The sequence below is a fragment of the Nansenia antarctica genome (assembly GCF_963989245.1).
Source record: "Nansenia antarctica genome assembly, chromosome: 3".
Taxonomy (NCBI): domain Eukaryota; kingdom Metazoa; phylum Chordata; class Actinopteri; order Argentiniformes; family Microstomatidae; genus Nansenia; species Nansenia antarctica.
The window spans coordinates 27,888,171-27,908,963 of NC_137688.1; the positions used below are offsets into that span (position 1 = coordinate 27,888,171).

At 44.5% G+C, this 20,793-nt stretch overlaps 1 protein-coding gene across 1 annotated transcript in view; it reads left to right on the forward strand.

Annotated features, from left to right (window-relative positions):
• Window positions 1–508: 508 nt before the first annotated feature.
• LOC308152303 (neuronal acetylcholine receptor subunit alpha-7-like) overlaps window positions 509–20,793 on the forward strand; it is a gene marked incomplete at both ends in the record, with an annotated part of 50,917 nt that continues 30,632 nt past the window's right edge. Inside the window, 2 exons of the mRNA XM_080525250.1 lie at window positions 509–578; window positions 15,663–15,802. Coding sequence (XP_080381376.1) covers window positions 509–578; window positions 15,663–15,802 — 210 coding nt within the window. The remainder of the gene's footprint in view (window positions 579–15,662; window positions 15,803–20,793) is intronic.

The window sequence follows — 20,793 nt, forward strand, 5'->3', positions numbered from 1 at the left end:
ATATAATATAATAGCCTATAGGCAATAGGCTCTCATGTGGTCCTAATGTGATTTTGTCCACGAAAAGCCTACCTAACGAGCTCGGGATTGAAAGCACAATCACACGGCGCAAGCAACGAGATTGATTCCAAAGATTCAAAAGTGAGACCATGTAAAAACATAACATACACACATGAACGAATAGCCTAATTCAACCACAGTTCTGGGGTATACGTTTTAAGAGTAGGCCTACACGTCTGCAACTGTTTTATTTGCTTCTAAAGTTCTGAACACAGTGTGTCTATACGGGAGGCTGTGGCTACGAGGACGCGCTTAGTGTAGTCTTTATGGGAAAGTGTTTTACGCAGCGTGCACGCGCTAATGTTGTTAACTCCACACTCATTCAGACGGGCTACCTCACTCTCATTCCACCTCTCTCCTTGCAGCCAAATGCTCGCGTTCGAGTAACGCGTCCTCTCCACCCACCAGTGAGGGCTCATCGGGGGGCTTCTGCGTTTTGAAGGAAAGGATGCGGTGCAGCAAGTTTTCGGGACTCGGTTCGGCTGGGACCTATTTGTGGATGGCGGTCCTTTTCAAAGGTATGGTGGGCTCGAAGTCCAAGTTTCTCTCTGTTGGGGTCTGCGTTTGTCTGTTGCGGGAAAGGTGACACGAATGTTCTGATAATCCTTGAGTGAGTCTATAGGCTATCGTCCGTTGGAGGACACAAACATCAATTGGTTCCCGTTTCAAAAGAGAAGCTGGGTGGGTGGGCTACAACAACTGAAGTTTGGAAGACAGAGAAACGTCTGTGAAAGTTGCTGGTGAATGTTTCTGAGGCATAGGTGTTCACACATACTTCCAGTCACTATTGCATTTCCTTTTCTTCAAGATGTCGCAGAATAAAGGCATCCGCATGCAGTGTATTATTCTGTTTCACTCTAAATAGTGAAAACATTTGTAAACTACAGTCATACACTCACTGAAAATAGTGCGTGTGCGCGTGTGTGTGTGTGTGTGTGTGTGTGTGTGTGTTGTGTTTGTTAATACCCCCTTCCAAGCCCCTCCCCCTCAACATCAGTGACATCTGGGTACTGTACTTTATGGACGATGGCGCAGTGAGGTTTACAAAGGTTTTGGCCCCGAAACATCCCCTGTGTTTGTCTGCGCATTGTCTCTATGTCTGTTTAATACAGACACAGACACCCTCCTTAGATTATAGCTCATCTGTGGAAGGGAGAGACGGGGGGAGGAGAACTGGAGGGAAAGTGACATTATTTGCGTGCTTGGAGAGGGACTTGTTTTCCAATAGACTTAACTAACTTCACCAGTATCTGAGATAGTCTTTTAAACCCTTTCATTTGCATGACATAAAGGAGTTTTTTTTTTTAAACTGTCCACATGCTCAAGCTTACAGGGGAATTTACAGGGGGGGATGCAATACAATGTAGACCAGTGACAAAAATCATTTGCCCATCCACTTTCGATTACTTTTTTGCACTGCCTTTTACCTCTTATGCTGTATGTTGAGCAATGAGATTTATTTTTTCAACGAGACGTTATTATTGCGTCTCTCTAACCTCGTCCCAGGAGCTGTGTGGATCAATAGAGCGCGAAGAGCAGGCATGGCATCTGTCCATAAATTAATCTTTCTGATTCCTATGCAACACCTCACTCCTCACCGCTCTTTGCCCTCGTTTCCCCGCGGTCAGCACTTACGTCCTGACAGTTCGAAGGCTACCCCTCTCACTTTCTTTAGTCCCTAGTAGTAAGTCCCTAGAACTTTACATTAATTAAAACTCCCCTGCGCGGCTGTTTACTAATTGTGTGTTTTGTGGTTTAACTTTGTGGGTGTGTTGTCGTGATGAAACTTGCATTCATATTCATATACACACATGGTAGACATAATAAATACTCTGCAATTGCATATATTTAATAATAATTGCAGAGACAAAACCAAAAGATGGAGAGAAAAATGATGGGGGAATAGATCTACTGTGTAAAATGATGGGGGAATAGATCTACTGTGTAAAAAATCTGAATTACATTTACATTACATTTACATTCACATTTTTGGCATTTAGCAGACGCCTTATTCCAAAGCAACTTCTAATCAATACATTTGACTAAGCAAGTGAATCATCAATTCAACAGTCGTAGCAGGAAGAGTAATCTAGCCATTGGCAGTCGTCGTGATTTTTATTTTAAATAGATACTGGAGAAACAGTACACGGGGGGAAGTAGACATTTTAGGATACACAGTGTTAAATTATTAGTTTTATTACAATGACTTTTACTCATAGCTGTGAGATTTCATATACTTGTGTTATACCCTGTTGTGTTATACACTGTGTTAGACACTGTACAGTAGGAATCAGTCAAATGTAGCACGCCTTAGGTCTGATTTTACCGTTGGATTAGGATTAAAGATGAGAGAGCCCTGCGATGGAGAGTGGGAAGGTCTGAGCACAGTATAGATTATCAACCACTCATATTTCCCCATCATCTCCTACCAGCATAACCATACTACCTTCCACCTAACCCCCACACTCTGTGCCCAGCAGTCCAGGGTAGGGGGAGGGGTTGTTACCCTCAGACCTCCTCCACCCCTCCTCTCTTACCTCGGTCAGATGATGGTTTAAATGGAATGTACAAAGTGAAACATTCACCTTGACAGCTGCTTTCACATCAACCAAACACACATGTGCACAGAATAGCAATGCAGGGATTGCACACACACACGCACGCACGCACGGACGCACGCACGCACACACACACACACACACACACACACACACACACACACACACACACACACACACACACACATGGAGTGACTGTTGGTTTTGAACTCCCTTATGTAAAGTTTTTGGTTTCTTGCGCCATTGTAAAAAATACATCTGAACTGCCTCTGAACTTCCCCTCTCCCACTGTCTCTCCATTTCTCTGTCTCCCCCACACTGTGTTCTTCTCCTTTCATCTTTTCCCCTCCTCTTCCTACGCTATTTTTCTCCCCATCTTTCTTTCTCTCCTCCCCTCCATCTCTCCTTCTGTCTCCCTCTATCTTTCCATCTGTCTCTCTTTCTCTCTGGGTTGGGCATGAGCTGAAATACATGTAGGTCAGATAAACAGGGCAGACTAACACTTTGGAGGCAGTTTTTGAAAATCAGTGACACACTCGCTAGTCAACCAACACAGCTTGTTTTGTGAGCCTGCTAAACAATGTAAAGTAGTGTTATAGTTAACTAGGTAGCAGTGGGGATTACGCACCCAATCCATTGCATTGCAATATTTTGGCTTGACTAGCGAGTGTGTGTTGTGATTTTCAACAACGTTGAAATGTATTTCCAAATAAAAGTCTGAACATTTTGATCGGTTGCAGAGTTGTTCCCCCTTCCACCAGACCGTGTCACAGATGGTTGTGACGGTCTGCGTTTGGCTCGTTTGGGTTTGAAACACTAGGGAGTAGGGTGATGAGGAGGGGTGTCAAGGCCGTCGCTGTGTGGTACCCTCAGGTTTGATACCCTTTTGTTCTTCTCAGGTCACGTGTGTGAAATTATACCATGTCGCCTTAATGAGGAAAAGGATATATATATTTTTAATCTCTGGTCTATTCTATAAGGATCATATACTGTATATAAGTCTACTAGTCCATATGTTTATATGTTTATAAAAAGTACACAGTTACATGCTAACTCCCCCCTGTCTATATACCCCCCTATATAAGTATAGAAGTTCACATAATAGATACATTTTCAGATGTCTACCGATCATTTATCCCCCTATTTTTATTTATATCCCCCCCTATTTATGTCTCATTCTTTTTTTCCTTTTTTTTCTTAGGACTGTGTTTGTTTGTTAGCACCTAGGGTTTGCATTTGAATTTCGTTGTACCTGTTACAATGGCAATAAATATCATTCATTCATTCTATTAATTCCTTGTCTACCTGTTGCATACTTCTACAGAATTTGTTCCACGCATGCTGTTCTGAGCCTCCTGTCCCCTTGTGTTTAATACTTTCACTGTCCCGATCTCCTGACTCATGGCATGGTTTTACTCTATGTGTAGGCTAGGCATTGATGGGAATTAATTATTCCCCCACGGGGAGCTGAGGCCTATATATACTCACTGTGCCAGTCTCCCGGCACCCTGTCCATTGGGACTCATATCAGCTTAGGGATTTGTGTTCTGTTTGCCCAGGCTTGCCAAGGTCATACCTCCTGAGGCAGCGTTGTCATGTTCCCTGGTGGCCTTAGCCAGGGACACGTGTCCTAACCACTTCTACTGTCAGTGGTAGTGAAGCGAGGCTTTGCTTGTTGCTGTCTGATCTAGTTTAGTCCTCTTTAGGGACCACCGGTCCAGGACACACAATCATGGCTGTCTGGCTTCCTAAATACTCTCATGCTGAGAGTTGGGTCTGAGAGGAGGGTCTGAGAGTCTGAGAGTTGGGTCTGAGAGTTGGTCTGAGACGAGGGTCTGAGAGGTGGGTCTGAGAGGTGGGTCTGAAAGTCTGAGAGGTGGGTCTGAGAGTCTGAGAGTCTGAGAGTCTGAGAGGTGGGTTTGAGAGTCTGAGAGTCTGAGAGTTGGGTCTGAGAGTCTGAGAGTCTGAGAGTCTGAGAGTCTGAGAGTTGGGTCTGAGAGTCTGAGAGTTGGTCTGAGAGTCTGAGAGTTGGTCTGAGAGTCTGAGAGGTGGGTCTGAGAGTCTAAGAGTTGGTCTGAGAGTCTGAGAGTTGGGTCTAAGAGTTGGGTATGAGAGTCTGAGAGTTGGGTCTAAGAGTTGGGTCTAAGAGTTAGGTCTGAGAGGTGGGTCTGAGAGTATGAGAGGAGGTGGGTCTGAGAGGTGGGTCTGAGAGTTGGGTCTGCGGAGCCGTGTTTTGGGAGGCACATCTGAAAGGAGCCTCCCTGACCCAGTAAATAGTCTCAGAGGGGGAAATGATTGCTGAGGAGATGAGGAGGGGGGGGGGAGTAAGCAGGTGAGAGTGTCTATCAGTCTATTACTGTGTGTGTGTGTGTGTGTGTGTGTGTGTGTGTGTCGAAACCCCTAAACAAATTTATGGCAAGATGCATCTTTCACCATAGTTTTGTCAAAATTGGGCCAAAACTGTACTTTTGTAAATGCCGTGTCTATATCTGACAGAAGCTGGTGAAAACGGGAACCGAGCCAATGTTCTGACTTTGATTCCGAAAAATGTCAATACATTTCAACGTCGTTGAAAATCAATTTCACACTCGCTAGTCAGCCAACACAGCTTGTTTTGTGGGCCTGCTAACAATGTATAGCTGCATAGAGGCAGAGCTGCCTCCCTCCCTTTCATTATGTCCAAGTCATTGAAGGAAACCCCCAATGCCCGTGGCACAAATGAAACTGTTCAATCAATACAAACTGCTGCAGCTCCTCAGAGACTCCTCCCCATAGGACCTACACTACCTGTTCAAATCGCCTTCTTCTTGACTTGCTAATTCCATATAGGTTTCCTCCAGACATCTAGTGCTCGGCCCAAAATGTTGCCTATAGATCTCCAGTATAGATCTCCAGCACCAACTTACAGGCTGCAAATACAACCTCTTCAGGCTTCCCCACCAACACACACTGGATCAGCAGAGGACAGACTCTCTCTGGATCAGCAGAGGACAGACTCTCTCTGGATCAGAGGAGGACAGACTCTCTCTGGATCAGCAGAGGACAGACTCTCTCTAGATCAGCAGAGGACAGACTCTATCTGGATCAGCAGAGGACAGACTCTCTCTGGATCAGCAGAGGACAGACTCTCTCTGGATCAGCGGAGGACAGACTCTCTCTGGATCAGCGGAGGACAGACTCTCTCTGGATCAGCAGAGGACAGACTCTGGATCAGCAGAGGACAGACTCTCTCTGGATCAGAGGACAGACTCTCTCTGGATCAGCAGAGGACACACTCTTTCTGGATCAGCAGAGGACAGACTCTCTCTGGATCAGCGGAGGACAGACTCTCTCTGGATCAGCAGAGGACAGCCTCTGGATCTGCAGAGGACAGACTCTCTCTGGATCAGAGGACAGACTCTCTCTGGATCAGAGGACAGACTCTCTCTGGATCAGCGGAGGACAGACTCTCTCTGGATCAGCAGAGGACAGACTCTGGATCAGCAGAGGACAGCCTCTGGATCTGCAGAGGACAGACTCTCTCTGGATCAGAGGACAGACTCTCTCTGGATCAGAGGACAGACTCTCTCTGGATCAGCGGAGGACAGACTCTCTCTGGATCAGCGGAGGACAGACTCTCTGGATCAGCGGAGGACAGACTCTCTCTGGCCATAACAAACACCTAGTTATTTCCTCAAAATATGCAAAGAAAACATCTGCCTCCCGATCATTAAACTTCGGCATTAACTGCTGAAAGTAGTTACTAATTATTATACTAGTCGTTTACAAAGCATTCGAAATACGTTTATAACTGTTGGAACAATAATTTCTTAATAGTGAGTTCATTCGGAAAGTTCAGTTCTGAAATGAACGTTATTGTAAACTGTCACCGGACCGCATTGGAGTGTTTCTACATGCTACTGTGAACAGGGGCTCAACGCTACACTAAGGTTTGGGTGACAGGCATAGAAAAAGAGAGACGGGAAGAGGGGGATAGAGGAGAGAGGGATGGGAGATGGGGAAGTGGTAGAGACAGATGATTATGACTGTCTGTCATTATTGTCATGGATCGGTGTAAATCCCTGACAATTGGTGTGAATCCGACAAACCCCGATCCGCCAGTCCCTTCTGTGTCAACACTAAACTGGCTGAGGAGTTATGACTGACTCTTCAGTGTTCCACTTCACCCCTTAACTATGCCGCTCTATGGTAGAACTTTACCCCCTCACTCCCCTAATGCCTATGATTTATATAAGTGCAGTCCATTATGATTTCCATATGATTTCGTCTCCCCGTTCACTGTTCCTTCCCCATGTTCAATTGTTGTCCTGTAACTGTGCCCGTCGTGCGTACGGATTGGGAGTCCTATCCCTCAGGGAGCGCCTTATTGACATAGTACACACACACACACACACACACACACACACACACACACACACATATATACTGTATTACTGAATGTAATACAAGGTAACAAGGTAAACCACATCACAGAGATGTTTGTGCAATGCATGTATTACAGAAAAACACGTTTGTTTGTGCTGCCCACTGGGAATTTCAGATCATAAACGCTGTGAGTGTGTGTGTGTGTGTGTACGTACTTGTATGTGTGTGTGTGTGTGTGTGTGTGTGCCTGTGTGCGTATGTGCGTGTGTGTGTGTGTGTGTGTGTGCGTGTGTGTGCGTGTGTGTGCGCCAGTGGCGTGTTGTAACCTTGCTGTGTGATTGAGCTAGTGATTCAGATACATCGCTCACAGCTCTAGCAGAGGGAACAACAGTAAAAACCTAAGACCCTGATGACTGAGAGAGTGTAGGAGAGAGAGAGAGAGAGAGAGAGAGAGAGAGAGAGAGAGAGAGAGAGAGAGAGAGAGAGAGAGAGAGAGAGATGGGCCATAAAAGTGTCAATGTGAATTAGGGACAGATTAGCACCAGTGTTTTAGCGGCCACTCTTTTTTAGGAAGAAAAAAAAACCTTTTTTAGGAAGGCGATTCTCTCTTTCACACTCACCCCATCCCTGTGTATATCTTCTTTTTTTCTTTCTTTCTCTCTGTCTGTTATAGCTCATATTCTTTCCTCCCTTCCTCCTTTATCCATCTATATTTACAATAGCTATATTGTTGTAAGTATACGTAAGCTTTACTGCATATGTAAGCCTATCAACACCCTTTTATACTGAATTTCACATCGAGAAATGGACTTAGCACCAGTATCATGCCATTCACTTTTATCATTGCGTGAGCTTAGAATGATAAGGTTCTATCTCCGTTTAGGGTAGTTCAGAGATATTGAGCGTCAAAGTTTTTACATTCCATTATGTTTTGTGAGATGGAAACTTTGTATTTTATGAATTACTAACTAAAACATTTCTACATTTTCAAAATAACACCACACAGGCATTAATAAGATCAGATTATGTAAGAAAACAACATTTTGACAAAAATGGAGATAGAACCTTTATAATTCTAACGTCACGATTTATCGTCCAGTTGCCCGATATCATCATGGCCATTGTTCGGTTTTACTCCCACCGAAAGGGGTTTTGGCATAGACGGATCATGAAAAAATGGGCCCCTGGGCCTGGACATGTAGAAAGCCCCCCCCCCCCCCCTCCCCAGCGCAAACACTTTTTTTTTTTAGAGCGCAAGTAAACACAATGCCAACAGCATATAAGACATAGCCTACGTTCACCTGCATCTCAACAGGTTTTACAGCGGAGGAACACTCAAAGCCAACAGCACAATAACTAGAAACAATTCACCTGTATTTCAACGACACAGGATTTACAACACAGGCATGTCACACTCAATTGAAGCCAACAACAGTACATGTACAGTAACAAAATACACCGCTTTCAAACAAAAACAATTGGCAACACTATGGTGTCATATATAGCAACCACAGGATGGCTTTATAAGACTAAATTAATCATAAAATAGTCTTACCTTATGCAATGCATTTTTTCCTGGCTCTGCTTCGTGCAAAATCATCCACGATATCATTAAAGTCCATCCAAAAGTATATTCAAAATAGTTTTTTTACGTTCATATAAGGAATCTCATTTGTCCCAGTTACAGTAGGACATTTTCTACCGGCATCCCTGCGACAAGAAATGCAAAGGGCCCCCTGATCTCTGGGGCCCCTGGGCCTGGGCCCGGTAGGCCCGTTCAGTAATATGTCTTTGGACCTCGTGACCTGTCCCCAGTACACAAACTTTAATGGCGCCCTCTAGTGTCTAGTTTCTATAGCCTACTCATTAATCTAATGGGAATGTAGCCTGTATTCGCATTAGAATCTGAGTAGGCTATAGAAACTATGTAGCCCACACAAGCTTCTCTTTTTTTTGCAAGACGTGGGCCCCTATAACATTGTTCAAAATAGTATATTCAAAAGTATATTCAAAATAGTTTTTTTACGTTCATATAAGGAATCTCATTTGTCCCAGTTACAGTAGGACATTTTCTACCGGCATCCCTGCGACAAGAAATGCAAAGGGCCCCCTGATCTCTGGGGCCCCTGGGCCTGGGCCCGGTAGGCCCGTTCAGTAATATGTCTTTGGGTTTTGGACACACACGGGGCTTGACTACTCGACTCAATGTGCAATATTTGTTATTTTAATGACATTTCCTTTCATTTCCACAAAGTAGTTTCCTTTCTTCACACAAAGTAGTTTTTTCACACAAAGTAGCACAAAGTAGGTTATCAACCTAAAAGATACAAAAAGCACGAATCACATACAATAAAAACATACACAATGAAAACCTATCAAATAAACATACTTTAAACAATTGTAATTTGCCTTACTGGCTGCCCGTGTGGCCCTTTAGCTTGACTGACAAACTAGTTCAAATAATTTGCTCACCATTTAAAAATGGCTGGCGGTCCCACAACAAATGGGTCCCACGGGAAAACAAAAACTGGAAAGAAAAGAATAGATATTATAATGAAAATCTCCCCACAGCCATCGTCCAATAACAAGGCCTAATGAATGAAGCTAGGCCACTAATCAAAGGGATCCATACTGATCGACCAAGCGGTTGACTGACAATGATGACCTCTAATGGCACCTGCACCTCCTGCATTAGGACCAGGCTGAATCAACGACGAGCTATTGATCCTCTATTGGATGTTTATCCTCAGAGAGCAATCAAGCGTATCATCCCTGAAGAGGAGCACAGTAGGATAGATTGAACAGTGCCTTGGTGGTTAAAGGCAGCATTGTCACATCTGTTCGTATCTAAACTTGTTGAATGTCGGATACATTTGAAGGATATTTGACACAAAGATAAAACCAATTGAAGCTAAGTGATGGGCTGTTTCAGGGGGTATCAACGTGGTGGTCCGTTGGGTGGTCCGATCAGATCCATGTGTGATTTGCGAAAAGGATAATTAAAAAAGAGGACAGATCAGCGTTGAAATGGGCAGCTAGTAATTAGGTTCTATCAGAAAACATTGATTGCTTGAAAATAATAAAAACTATTAATCATAAAAAAAAGAAAACATTGATTGCGTAATGTCTTCTTTTTTATTTCATTGTTTAATACCTACTACCTCCCTGATTGGAGGACATAAAAAAGACTCATACTTACAGCTATTCATTGTACTTGGTAAGTAATGCAATATAAACAATTATATACAGTATATGCCTGTCTATAGTTTCTTATTGTTGCTTGTAATGAACTTATCCATAATATTGGTTCATTCATTATTAATTCTATTCTAAGTTGTTTAACAGCGCCACACTCAATGCAAGAGAGAATTAAGCATCCGACAGAGTAGCCTTTTATACAGTCCAGTCCCTCCTTCTCTGGGATGGACGCCAACGTTCTGGGATGTTCCAGAAAGACAGAGATAACAGTAGTTCTCCTCCCATGTCTGGCACAGGGCCAAATGAAACGCTTGGCAGGCTGTTATCACTTACATTTCTTAGTAACAAACTCAGCAAAGAATAGAGGTGACAATTTGGGGTGCATATATACCACAGTTCATTATGCTAGGCCTAAGCAGCATGGCCCCAACACATTAGACATTTAGTTTTCTATCAGTTGGTCTCAAAGATAAGGAGAGACAGACAGATAGAGAACAGAGAACAGAGGCAGGGAGAGAACTGCTCCACTGGGAGAGGGAACAGAGGAGTGAGCGGAGGTCTGTCGATGGCCAAGTTAATAACCGGAAAGGTTGTGGCATTTCACGGCCCCTCTGTGTGTGCTTGTGTGTGACAGACTTTGAGACCGTTGGTTTTACTAATGAAGAATATCAGGTCTGGGGGAATGGTGTGTGTGTGTGTGTGTGTGTGTGTGTGTGTGTGTGTGTGTGTGTGTGTGTGTGTGTGTGTGTGTGTGTGTGTGTGTGTGTGTGTTAGGGAGTCTGCCTCCATGTTTTAATTAGCAATGTGGATTAAAAAATTAAAAAAACACAGATCCTTCCAGAGTCCCTAGTGTAGCGCTGATGTTTGTTTGTGAATTAAAGTTTGTGTAATTATTAGGCCTGAAACAATTCAACATTTTGTTGTACAATTAATTGTTTAATTGTTTCACTGCGATTAACAATAATTGTTTCATTGTTATGTGACCCAGATAATGTAATAACACAGCAAGTAAACCATGCCTCTTTATTATCCTAAAACGTATTTTTGAACATAAAATTGAACATGTAACCTTATCAATAAAAAAGGGACTGTGTGTCATCTAGTTATGTGTAGTTATGTGTTTTTAGCATGTTCATGTTCTATCAGCGTGTTGTGATGTGCTTAACATGCAGAGCAGCTATCTAGCTAACGCCATGTTCTTTGTTGTTAGCCACCTAGCTAGCTAGTGTGTTGGAGCACAGTCAAGATTGCCATTAGACAATTGACAATTAAATTGCCATTAAACAATTATTTAATCATTGTTACAGGCCTAGTAATTATGTAATATGTATTAGATTACTGTCCGCGCTCTGCCTTCATGAGGAATTCCCGGAATTGGATCGGATTTATAATCTGTCAATATTGACTTTGTTAGTTTGATACTCAAGATAAATCAAGATAATTAAGGTGACAATAGTTATAGTTAAGACATAAGTGAGACAATTGGACAAGTTGGACAAGTGACAAGTTGTCAAATAAGACAAATAACACAATAACACAATTTAGCAGTACAAATAGTAAAAGATACAATAGAACAAAGTAGAAATGTCATCAGTATTGCCCTCGGTGGCAGTGGGTGTAATGAGTAAGTTAGTATTGAGTAAAGACATTGTGTGCTTAAGGGTAGGTAGTCAGTATACATGGGATGTGCTTGGGGATAATAGTCATTTGTCTTCAGTAGGCTTGTTCATGAGCCTGATCGCCCGGGGGAGGTAGCTGTTGCTTAGCCTCTGAGTGTGGCCCTGAGGCTCCAGAGAGGAGGCTTCGTCTTTTGGACGGCATCGGTTCGATCAGACTGTGGTTGGTGTGGCTGGGATCTTTGATGATCCTCCGGGCTTTGCTGACACACCGCTTTTTGTTTATATTCTGGATGGAGGGAAGCTCACATCCACTGATGCTGCTTGGCTGTCCGCACCACCCTCTGCAGCGCTTTGCGGTTGAGGGCAGTGCAGTTGCCGTGCCAGGCAGTGATGCACCCAGTCAGAATGCTCTCAGTTGACCCTCTGTAGAAGGGCCCGCAGGATCTCGGACCCCCATGCCAAATTTCTTCCGCCGCCTGAGGTGAAAGAGGCGCTGCTGTGCCTTTCTCACCACCTGTTTGGTCTGCTCGTCCCAAGTGAGGTCATTGGAGATGTGGACGCCAAAGAGCTTAAAACTGCTGACCCTCTCTATGGCGGACCCGTTGGTGATGGGGTGAGTGAGTCAGCGTCAGTGTTGAGAGAGAGGCTGTTCTCCTGGCTGTACTGAGCCAGGCAGTCGACCTCTCTCCTGTAGGCCGTCTCATCGGCAGTTCCGCAAGACGTTGGAAACATTCCTTTGAGATTCTGATCCATGATGACATGATCGCATCATGCAATTCCTGCAGATTTTTCAGGTGCACTTTCAAGCTGTGAATCTCCCGTTCTACCACCTCCCAAAGGTGTTCTATTGGATTTAGATTCGGTGAAGGGGAAGGCCACCGAAGAACACTGAACTCATTGTCAAGTTCATGAAACCAGTTTGAGACGACTTTTGCTTTGCTGGAAGCAGCCATTAGAAGATGGGTGCTTTGTGGCCATGAAGGGATGCACATGGTCAGCAACAACACTCAAATAGGCTGTGGCATTCAAGTGATGATTGATTGGTGTTAACAGGCCCAACGTGTACCTAGAAAACATTCCCCTCTCCGTTACATCACCTCCACCAGCTTAGACTGTTGTGGATAGATGGACAGCTAAACAAACAAGTTAATAAATAGGATGCATAGAATCTATAGGTGAATATACGTAGATGGTTGTACAAATGAATATGCATATACAGTAATTATCAGTGTGTTGCACGTTTCTCCTCGTCTCTCTGACTCCTAGAATACTGTAGTCCGGCTGTAACCTCACCTCATTAAGGACTTAATTTACCTAAGCAGTACACTCTTCACATCTCTCCTTCTATTTCTATCACCTTTTCTCTTTCTTTCTTTCTTTCTTTCTTTCTTTTTTCTTTCTTTCTCTCTCTCCCTACCCACTCTATCTATTTCTATCACTTTTTTGTCACTTTCTTTCTCTCTTTTTCTCCTTTCTTCTCCCTCTCATCCAAGTTCGCTCTTTCTGTGGTTCTCTCTCCCCTATGGATGTGAAGGAGACTGTCAGTGCACGTGTAACAAGTGTGTCCCAGCTACAGATGCTACTGTATGTAGACAAGTTGTGACTGACTAGTGAGAGGGAGGTAGGGAGGGAGGAAGGGAGGGAGGAAGAGAGGTGAGTGAGTGAGTGAGTGAGTGAGTGAGGTGAGTGAGTGTGTGAGTGTGTGAGTGAGTGAGTGAGTGAGTGAGTGAGTGAGTGAGTGAGAGAGTGAGTGAGTAGGTGTGAACAGCATAGCTCGTCTACCACCTTCTGGCACGCCATGAGGTCGGCTGTGTAATGGGGCGAAAGGTGATGTGTTGTCAGCTGTGATGTCAGCTGACCCTGGACTAACTAGACTGTGATGTCTAGCTGATAGCTACACTATGTAGCTATCAGCTGGAGGTGAAGTGTAGCCCTCTCCTACCACCCTCCATCCTCCCATCCTCCCTCCCTCTCTCCCTCTGGCCTCAGACCCAGTCTTAATGGGATCAGTGGGAGAGGAGAGGTGAGGAGAGGGAGGGTGAGGAGAGGGAGGGAGAGGAGGAGAGTCAGGGCCAGGGGGGATGAGAGCCGGGCCAGCAAACACATCATCCTAATCACGACTGACCCACCGGGACACAGAGAACACTGCAGAGATCCTGCCCATTCAGAGCCTCTCATGTATTGTATCTACCAGGGGAGGCTGGTGGAGGCAGAAATCGGAGGACGGGCTCATTCGTAATGCACGGAACGGAATGAGGAACGGTATCAGTTGGATATCATGTCTCATTCCATACCATGCATTTACAATGAGCCCGTCCTCCGATTAATGACTCCCCCCCCCCCCCCCCCCATGGATCTGAAGAGACAGGACAGGCTAAAGCTATGACAGGACAGGCTATAAATGTGTTGAATGCAAATGCATTGATATGTGGTTAGATGGAAGGGTGGCTAAATAATTGGGTTGGAGTTCTGGTTGGGTTGGAACCTTTATTCACAGTCCACATTCCAACACACAGACCCTCAGAATGTATAGCCTTTAGAACACTTATGATATCCCTTTACGTAACTTTAAGTCTTACCAACTGGAGGTCCAGGGGTGATGAGACACTATTATAAATATTAATATTATGAATATACTATTACTGTCGTTGTGAAACCCATGTCCCCCTCCTTACCTGCCTTTTCCTAAATGGCAGTTTTTAAGATAATACCGTTGTTACAATTTCAAAATCACCAAGATACCAATACCGAAAGTGAGCAGATGAGACAAACAATTTGCTCTTGTGTGTGTGTGTGTGTGTGTGTGTGTGTGTGTGTGTGTGTGTGTGTCGGGTTTATGAAAAACCTGTTACTGCACTCACAAGTTGATTGCAAAAAACGGAACCGGGAATTTTCCGGAATTATGTAACTCTTAAGGGCTCTGCACACAGCGTGTGATTTCTGTTGCGCGTCAACGTTCCATTTTGAAGTTTGAATGGAAGTCTATGAGAACATACAACAGAAATTGCATCGCACGCTGTGTGCATTGGGATGCGATGTTTTATGATTTTCTCATAGACTTCCATTCAAACTTCAAAATGGAACGTTGACGCGCAACAGAAATCGCACGCTGTTTAAAGTGTGAGAGCCCTTTACACTCACTAACGTGTGATATTCGAATGATTCTTAAGTCCTGACTAAACACAACTACTGCATTATTAATATTGTGCATGTTATGGATCTATAATTCAATGATTACACTCTTACTCTGACGTCAACAAATGGACGTCTTCGGGATCTCACTCTGTGAACTTTGGTGGTACTGACAGCGTGGGCCTTCTGATATTAAAGATGTAGTATTTCTACCTTCTGAAATGATGTCTAGGACTGGTGTTATCAAGCGAAAGGTTCTTTATATAAAAAATTGCTGACATACTGTACACTGTGATCACTTCCAATTCAATAAAACAAGCTATTAGATATTCACTTTCAATTCTGGACGTACAATTCGTATTTCTCACAAACAACAAAGCGTCAACTTATATGACGTCTTGCTGCAAGGCATTCTGGAACCTGCATTTCTACCCATTCTTAGCTAATACAACAGAAATGTACTTCTTTTGAACTATCTTAACGATAAATAAGAACTCTTAGCTGTCAATCAATGATGTAACATATGAATCAATCTCTTTTAACTGTCAATCAATCATGTAACATATGAAGCAATCATGTAACCTATAAAGTCACAACAAAAGATCCTGTATTTTTTTAGATGTTAACTTAAAAAATGCACTGAATGGCCATGATAATCGATTAGCCATCAATGAATGAGATGTGAGTATTGACTGAAATTCAGGGTGTCCTTTCTCTTGCACTACTCCAGGGTCCCAGCAGGGGGAGCACCAGCGCACACTCTACAAGGAGCTGATGGCCAACTACAACCGTCTGGAGAGACCCGTTGTCAATGACTCCTCATCCATACTGGTGGAACTGGGAATGACGCTACTGCAGATCATAGATGTGGTGAGTGGGTTTTTCGTGCGTGGACTTTTCACTGTCCTGGCGCCCCGCTGGTGGAACGAGCTCCCCACTGCTGTCAGGACTGCAGAGTCACTACCTATCTGCTGTCAGGACTGCAGAGTCTCTACCTATCTGCTGTCAGGACTGCAGAGTCTCTACCTATCTGCTGTCAGGACTGCAGAGTCACCACCTATCTGCTGTCAGGACTGCAGAGTCTCTACCTATCTGCTGTCAGGACTGCAGAGCCTCTACCTATCTGCTGTCAGGACTGCAGAGTCACCACCTATCTTCTGTCAGGACTGCAGAGTCACTACCTATCTGCTGTCAGGACTGCAGAGTCACTACCTATCTGCTGTCAGGACTGCAGAGTCACTACCTATCTGCTGTCAGGACTGCAGAGTCACTACCTATCTGCTGTCAGGACTGCAGAGTCACTACCTATCTTCTGTCAGGACTGCAGAGTCACCACCTATCTTCTGTCAGGACTGCAGAGTCACTACCTATCTGCTGTCAGGACTGCAGAGTCACCACCTATCTTCTGTCAGGACTGCAGAGTCACTACCTATCTGCTGTCAGGACTGCAGAGTCTCTACCTATCTTCTGTCAGGACTGCAGAGTCACCACCTATCTTCTGTCAGGACTGCAGAGTCACTACCTATCTGCTGTCAGGACTGCAGAGTCACTACCTATCTGCTGTCAGGACTGCAGAGTCACTACCTATCTGCTGTCAGGACAGCAGAGTCACTACCTATCTGCTGTCAGGACTGCAGAGTCACTACCTATCTGCTGTCAGGACTGCAGAGTCACTACCTATCTGCTGTCAGGACTGCAGAGTCACCACCTATCTTCACATCACACACACACACACACACACACACACACACACACACACACACACACACACACACACACACATACGGCAAAAGTCTTGGCAAGCATACACAGTAAAAACCATGCTGATTCTAGTCATCTGCCTCGGTTCTGGTCATTAGCCTCTCAATATCACTCAAACACAGATGGTGAGATACTCTCTCTCTCTCTCTCTCTCTCTCTCTCTCTCTCTCTGTCTCTCTCTCTCTCTCTCTCTCTCTCTCTGTCTCTCTCTCTCTGTCTCTCTCTCACGTACGCACGCATGCACACACGCACGCACACAGACACACACACACACACACACACACACACACACACACACACACGCATGCACGCACGCACGCACACACACACACACACACACACACACACACACACACACACACACACACACACCCGAGACCACAGTGAACTTACTCTATCATTTAATTTTAATTAATTAATTTTGCCATTTAGCAGACGCTTTTATCCAAAGCGACTTACAATTACGAATTACAGGGACATTCCCCCTGGAGTAACTGAGGGCTAAGTGCCTTACCCAAGGGCACACTAGTAGTGGTGTGGCTTCAGGCGGGATTTGAACTCACAACCTTCCGATCACAAGTCCAACTCACTATCCACTAGACCACCACTACCCCACATTGTCACATTGCTTTTGTATATCTTTTTCACCTCCTTTTTCACTTCCACTGTTCTCCCATGTTGCAACGTTTCCAGGAAAAGTGCTATCCAAGTTATTATTATTATTATTATTATTATTATTATTATTATTATTATTATTATTATTATTATTATTATTATTATTATGTAGCTTAACGAGGCAGAGAGCAGTCATGTGATGTAACACAGACTCCAGCCGCTCTTCTCAGTGCTGTGTGATCCCTGGGCCTGAGCCAGCCTGTCAGCGCCACATGGAACACCCTAGCTACTTTCTATTTCTACTTGTCCTTTTTCAACTGTAGAGGGGCATGTGTAAGACTGTGTTAGCCTGCTGTGCTTAAGCCAAGGTAGTAGCTCGGGGAGGCTTCATGAAGTCATCAGGTCTCAGGCAAGGTTACTCATCACATGATAGTGGTCCAACCAAACCACGTCTGTTCCATTAGCAGAGTGTAAGGAGTGTTGTCTCTGTCTCCACTGTCCCCTGTGCTGTCCGTCAGAGCTGTGGAACAGAGCCTGTAGAAACACAGAGAACAAAACTGTTTATGTGGTAAAAGTGTGTGTGTTCCACAGCCAGATTACTGCTCTCATTCGTCAGCCAGACAACAGAGGAAGAGGAAATAGAACGGAGGCAGGGCACTGAGATTCTCCCCCCTCAGGGCTCTGGAGGTTTTATAGTGGTACTATACACACAGTGTTTGTTTGTTTTCTGTTTTGTTTCGCCTCTGTTTCTTCAGAGATGAGTGCATTAGTCATATTCATGTTGTACAGAAGCCTGAGTTTCGGACAAAGCTCAGATTCAAATCAGATGCTCACAAAAAAAATCTACTGGCAGTTCTTGTTCTAGAATCTTCTAGATCATAAACTCAGCAAGGCTTCCAGTTGCCAATTAGCATCGTCCATTAAGCCTCTCTAACCAATGACAATTGTTCAGACCGACACAGTGCAGGCTAGGTTAACTATTCTTAGCCAAACGGTCTTACAGTATATCAGTTCGCTTAGCACAGTGGATATTATTGTAGGCAGGTTAAGTTAGCATTTTGCTACACAGTTTTAGAGGATCATATTGTTCATATGTTCATATGTTTATCACCTTTACGTTAACAACATTGACTGACTGGTACTCCTCCGCTTTTAGGTCATGTCCCCCCAACACTGGTAAAGGCTGACAGATAAACACACACACACACATACACACGCACGCACTCATCAATGTTTTGTTTGAGAATGACTCCTCTCACACTCCACCATCACCATGGAAACTCCTTTTTAGGTTGTGCTAATTATTTTACTAATTATAATTTAGTCTCATAAACAATAATTGAAAACACGCAGAGACACATGATTAGATTTGAACCATTGATAAGAAGACTGATAAGAATCTTAAAACATGCAGAATATGGTCTCAATGCCCATTTAAGGTGTTTGAACATTGAAAACAGAACTATAGACTACTGTAATAGACTTAAAAATATATATTTCTTAGATGGACTGGGGAGGGAGATAAACAGTTTGTGTGTGTGTGTGTGTGCGTGTGTGTGTGTCTGTGTGTGTGTGTGTGTGTGTGTGTTGAAAGGAATTCTGCAATTACCTTTCTGACTTCATCTGGCTCAAAAGAGAAAAGAGAGGCTATATTAGGAAATGTGTATCATGTGTGTTCTGTCTTCTAATGTTTAGACAGTATCTGTGGTAATTAGTGTGTAGGTATGTGTGTGTGTGTGGGGGGGGGGGGGGGAGAAAGACAGAGAAAGAGAGAGACAGACAGACAGAGAGAGATGGAGAGAAGGAGAGAAGGGAGGAGAGGAGGAAACCGCAGTCTCCTTCATGGATGCTGCTCCCTCTTCTAACGATCAAGCAGTCGTTTCATCCCTTCATCTCCCCTGGGTTGTTGTCTAGGTCCCTACGGCGGCTTGTTTTACATTGAAATGGAGCCCCAGTATGTGTGATGCTGCCTGGACTGACCCCCAGGCCTGCTGTATACATGTGGTTACATAAATACAGCTTTGAGAGAAAACCACAGTTTTGAATGCACAACGCACACTCACTTATCAAAGTCTAACCCGCCATTGACGTTGGATTGTCTTCTGTACCTTGTACTACTACTAATAATAATACATTAGACGTATATAGCGCTTTTCTAGAAACTCAAAGACGCTTTACAAACTGAAAAGATAGAGTAGTAATAATAAAGATAAACTAAAAATAAATAAAAGAAAGTATAGGGGCCTAATGAAGGTAGTGCTGGGGACACATGGGAAGGGGAGAGGGGGAGAGGGTTAACTGGTGAAGGTGAGCTTGAAGAGGTGGGTTTTGAGGGCCTGTTTAAATGTTGGGAGGGTGTTGGCCTGTCTGATGTGGTTGGGGAGGGCGTTCCAGAGGGACGGGGCTGCGGCTGAAAAGGCCCTTATCACCCCAGGTCCGGAGCTTGGTCCTGGTGGTCTTGAGGGTGGTTTGGTCGTCGGCCCTGAGGCAACGGGAGGGGGTGTGGAGGGGGACGAGGTCGGCAATGTAGGAGGGGGCCAGCTCGTCTTGATGTCATTGTGTATACTGTTGTGTTGTCTATGTGTAATATTATGACAGCATTTTACTGTAAACTGATCTCTTGGCTAGGTCTACCTCAATAAAGAGATGATTTATCTCAAGGGACTTACTGGTTGAATAAAGGTTGATGGTCCAATAGTATATATTTCAGCATTACAACAGTGCTAAATGCCCATGATAAATTGGTAGCATCGGTAGATTTCATGATAAAGAGCATTCAGTGATGAGCCTGTTTTGGTCCAAACTCAAATCTGGTGTTGTGGTCGAGCACTGGTCGTTACCTACCTATTTGTTATGTTTTGTGGGGTTTACAAGGATATGCACACACTTGCTTCTACTAGAAAACGTAGCTCACAGAAGCAGACACCAGAGAACAGGTAGTACAACAATAATAGTAATTTATTTGTAAGGGTTGGGGTGTCAGGGGAAGCAGGCTAGAGGTTGGTAGAACAGGCAGGGGGTCAGGCAGGCAGGCAGGTAGTCAGACAGGCAGGGGATCAGGCAGGCGGAGTGGTCGGCAGACAGGCGGAGGGTCAGACAGGTAGCAGGTAGTCAGGCAGGCAGGGGATCAGGCAGGAGGAAGGGACGTCAGACAGGCGGTGGGTCAGGCAGGAGGAATGGTTGGCAGGCAGGCAGAGGATCAGACAGGAGGAGTAGTATCAGGCAGGCAGGGGTCAGGCAGGGAGCAGGGTAGTCAGGCAGGCAGGAGGTCGGCAGGCAGGGAATCCTTCAACGGGGAACAGGGAGAATAGGGTTAGGCTAGGGTAACGAGTAGAATAGAGGGTACGAGCACTTGAACCAACCATAAATGGCTACGACCTGGCGTTGACTGGAAGCAGGTGCAGAGCTTAAGTAGGAGCCAGTCGCAGTCTTAACCGGCCACACCTGGCACCACTGATAGAAGGCTGATGAGCCAGGGGCGGAGT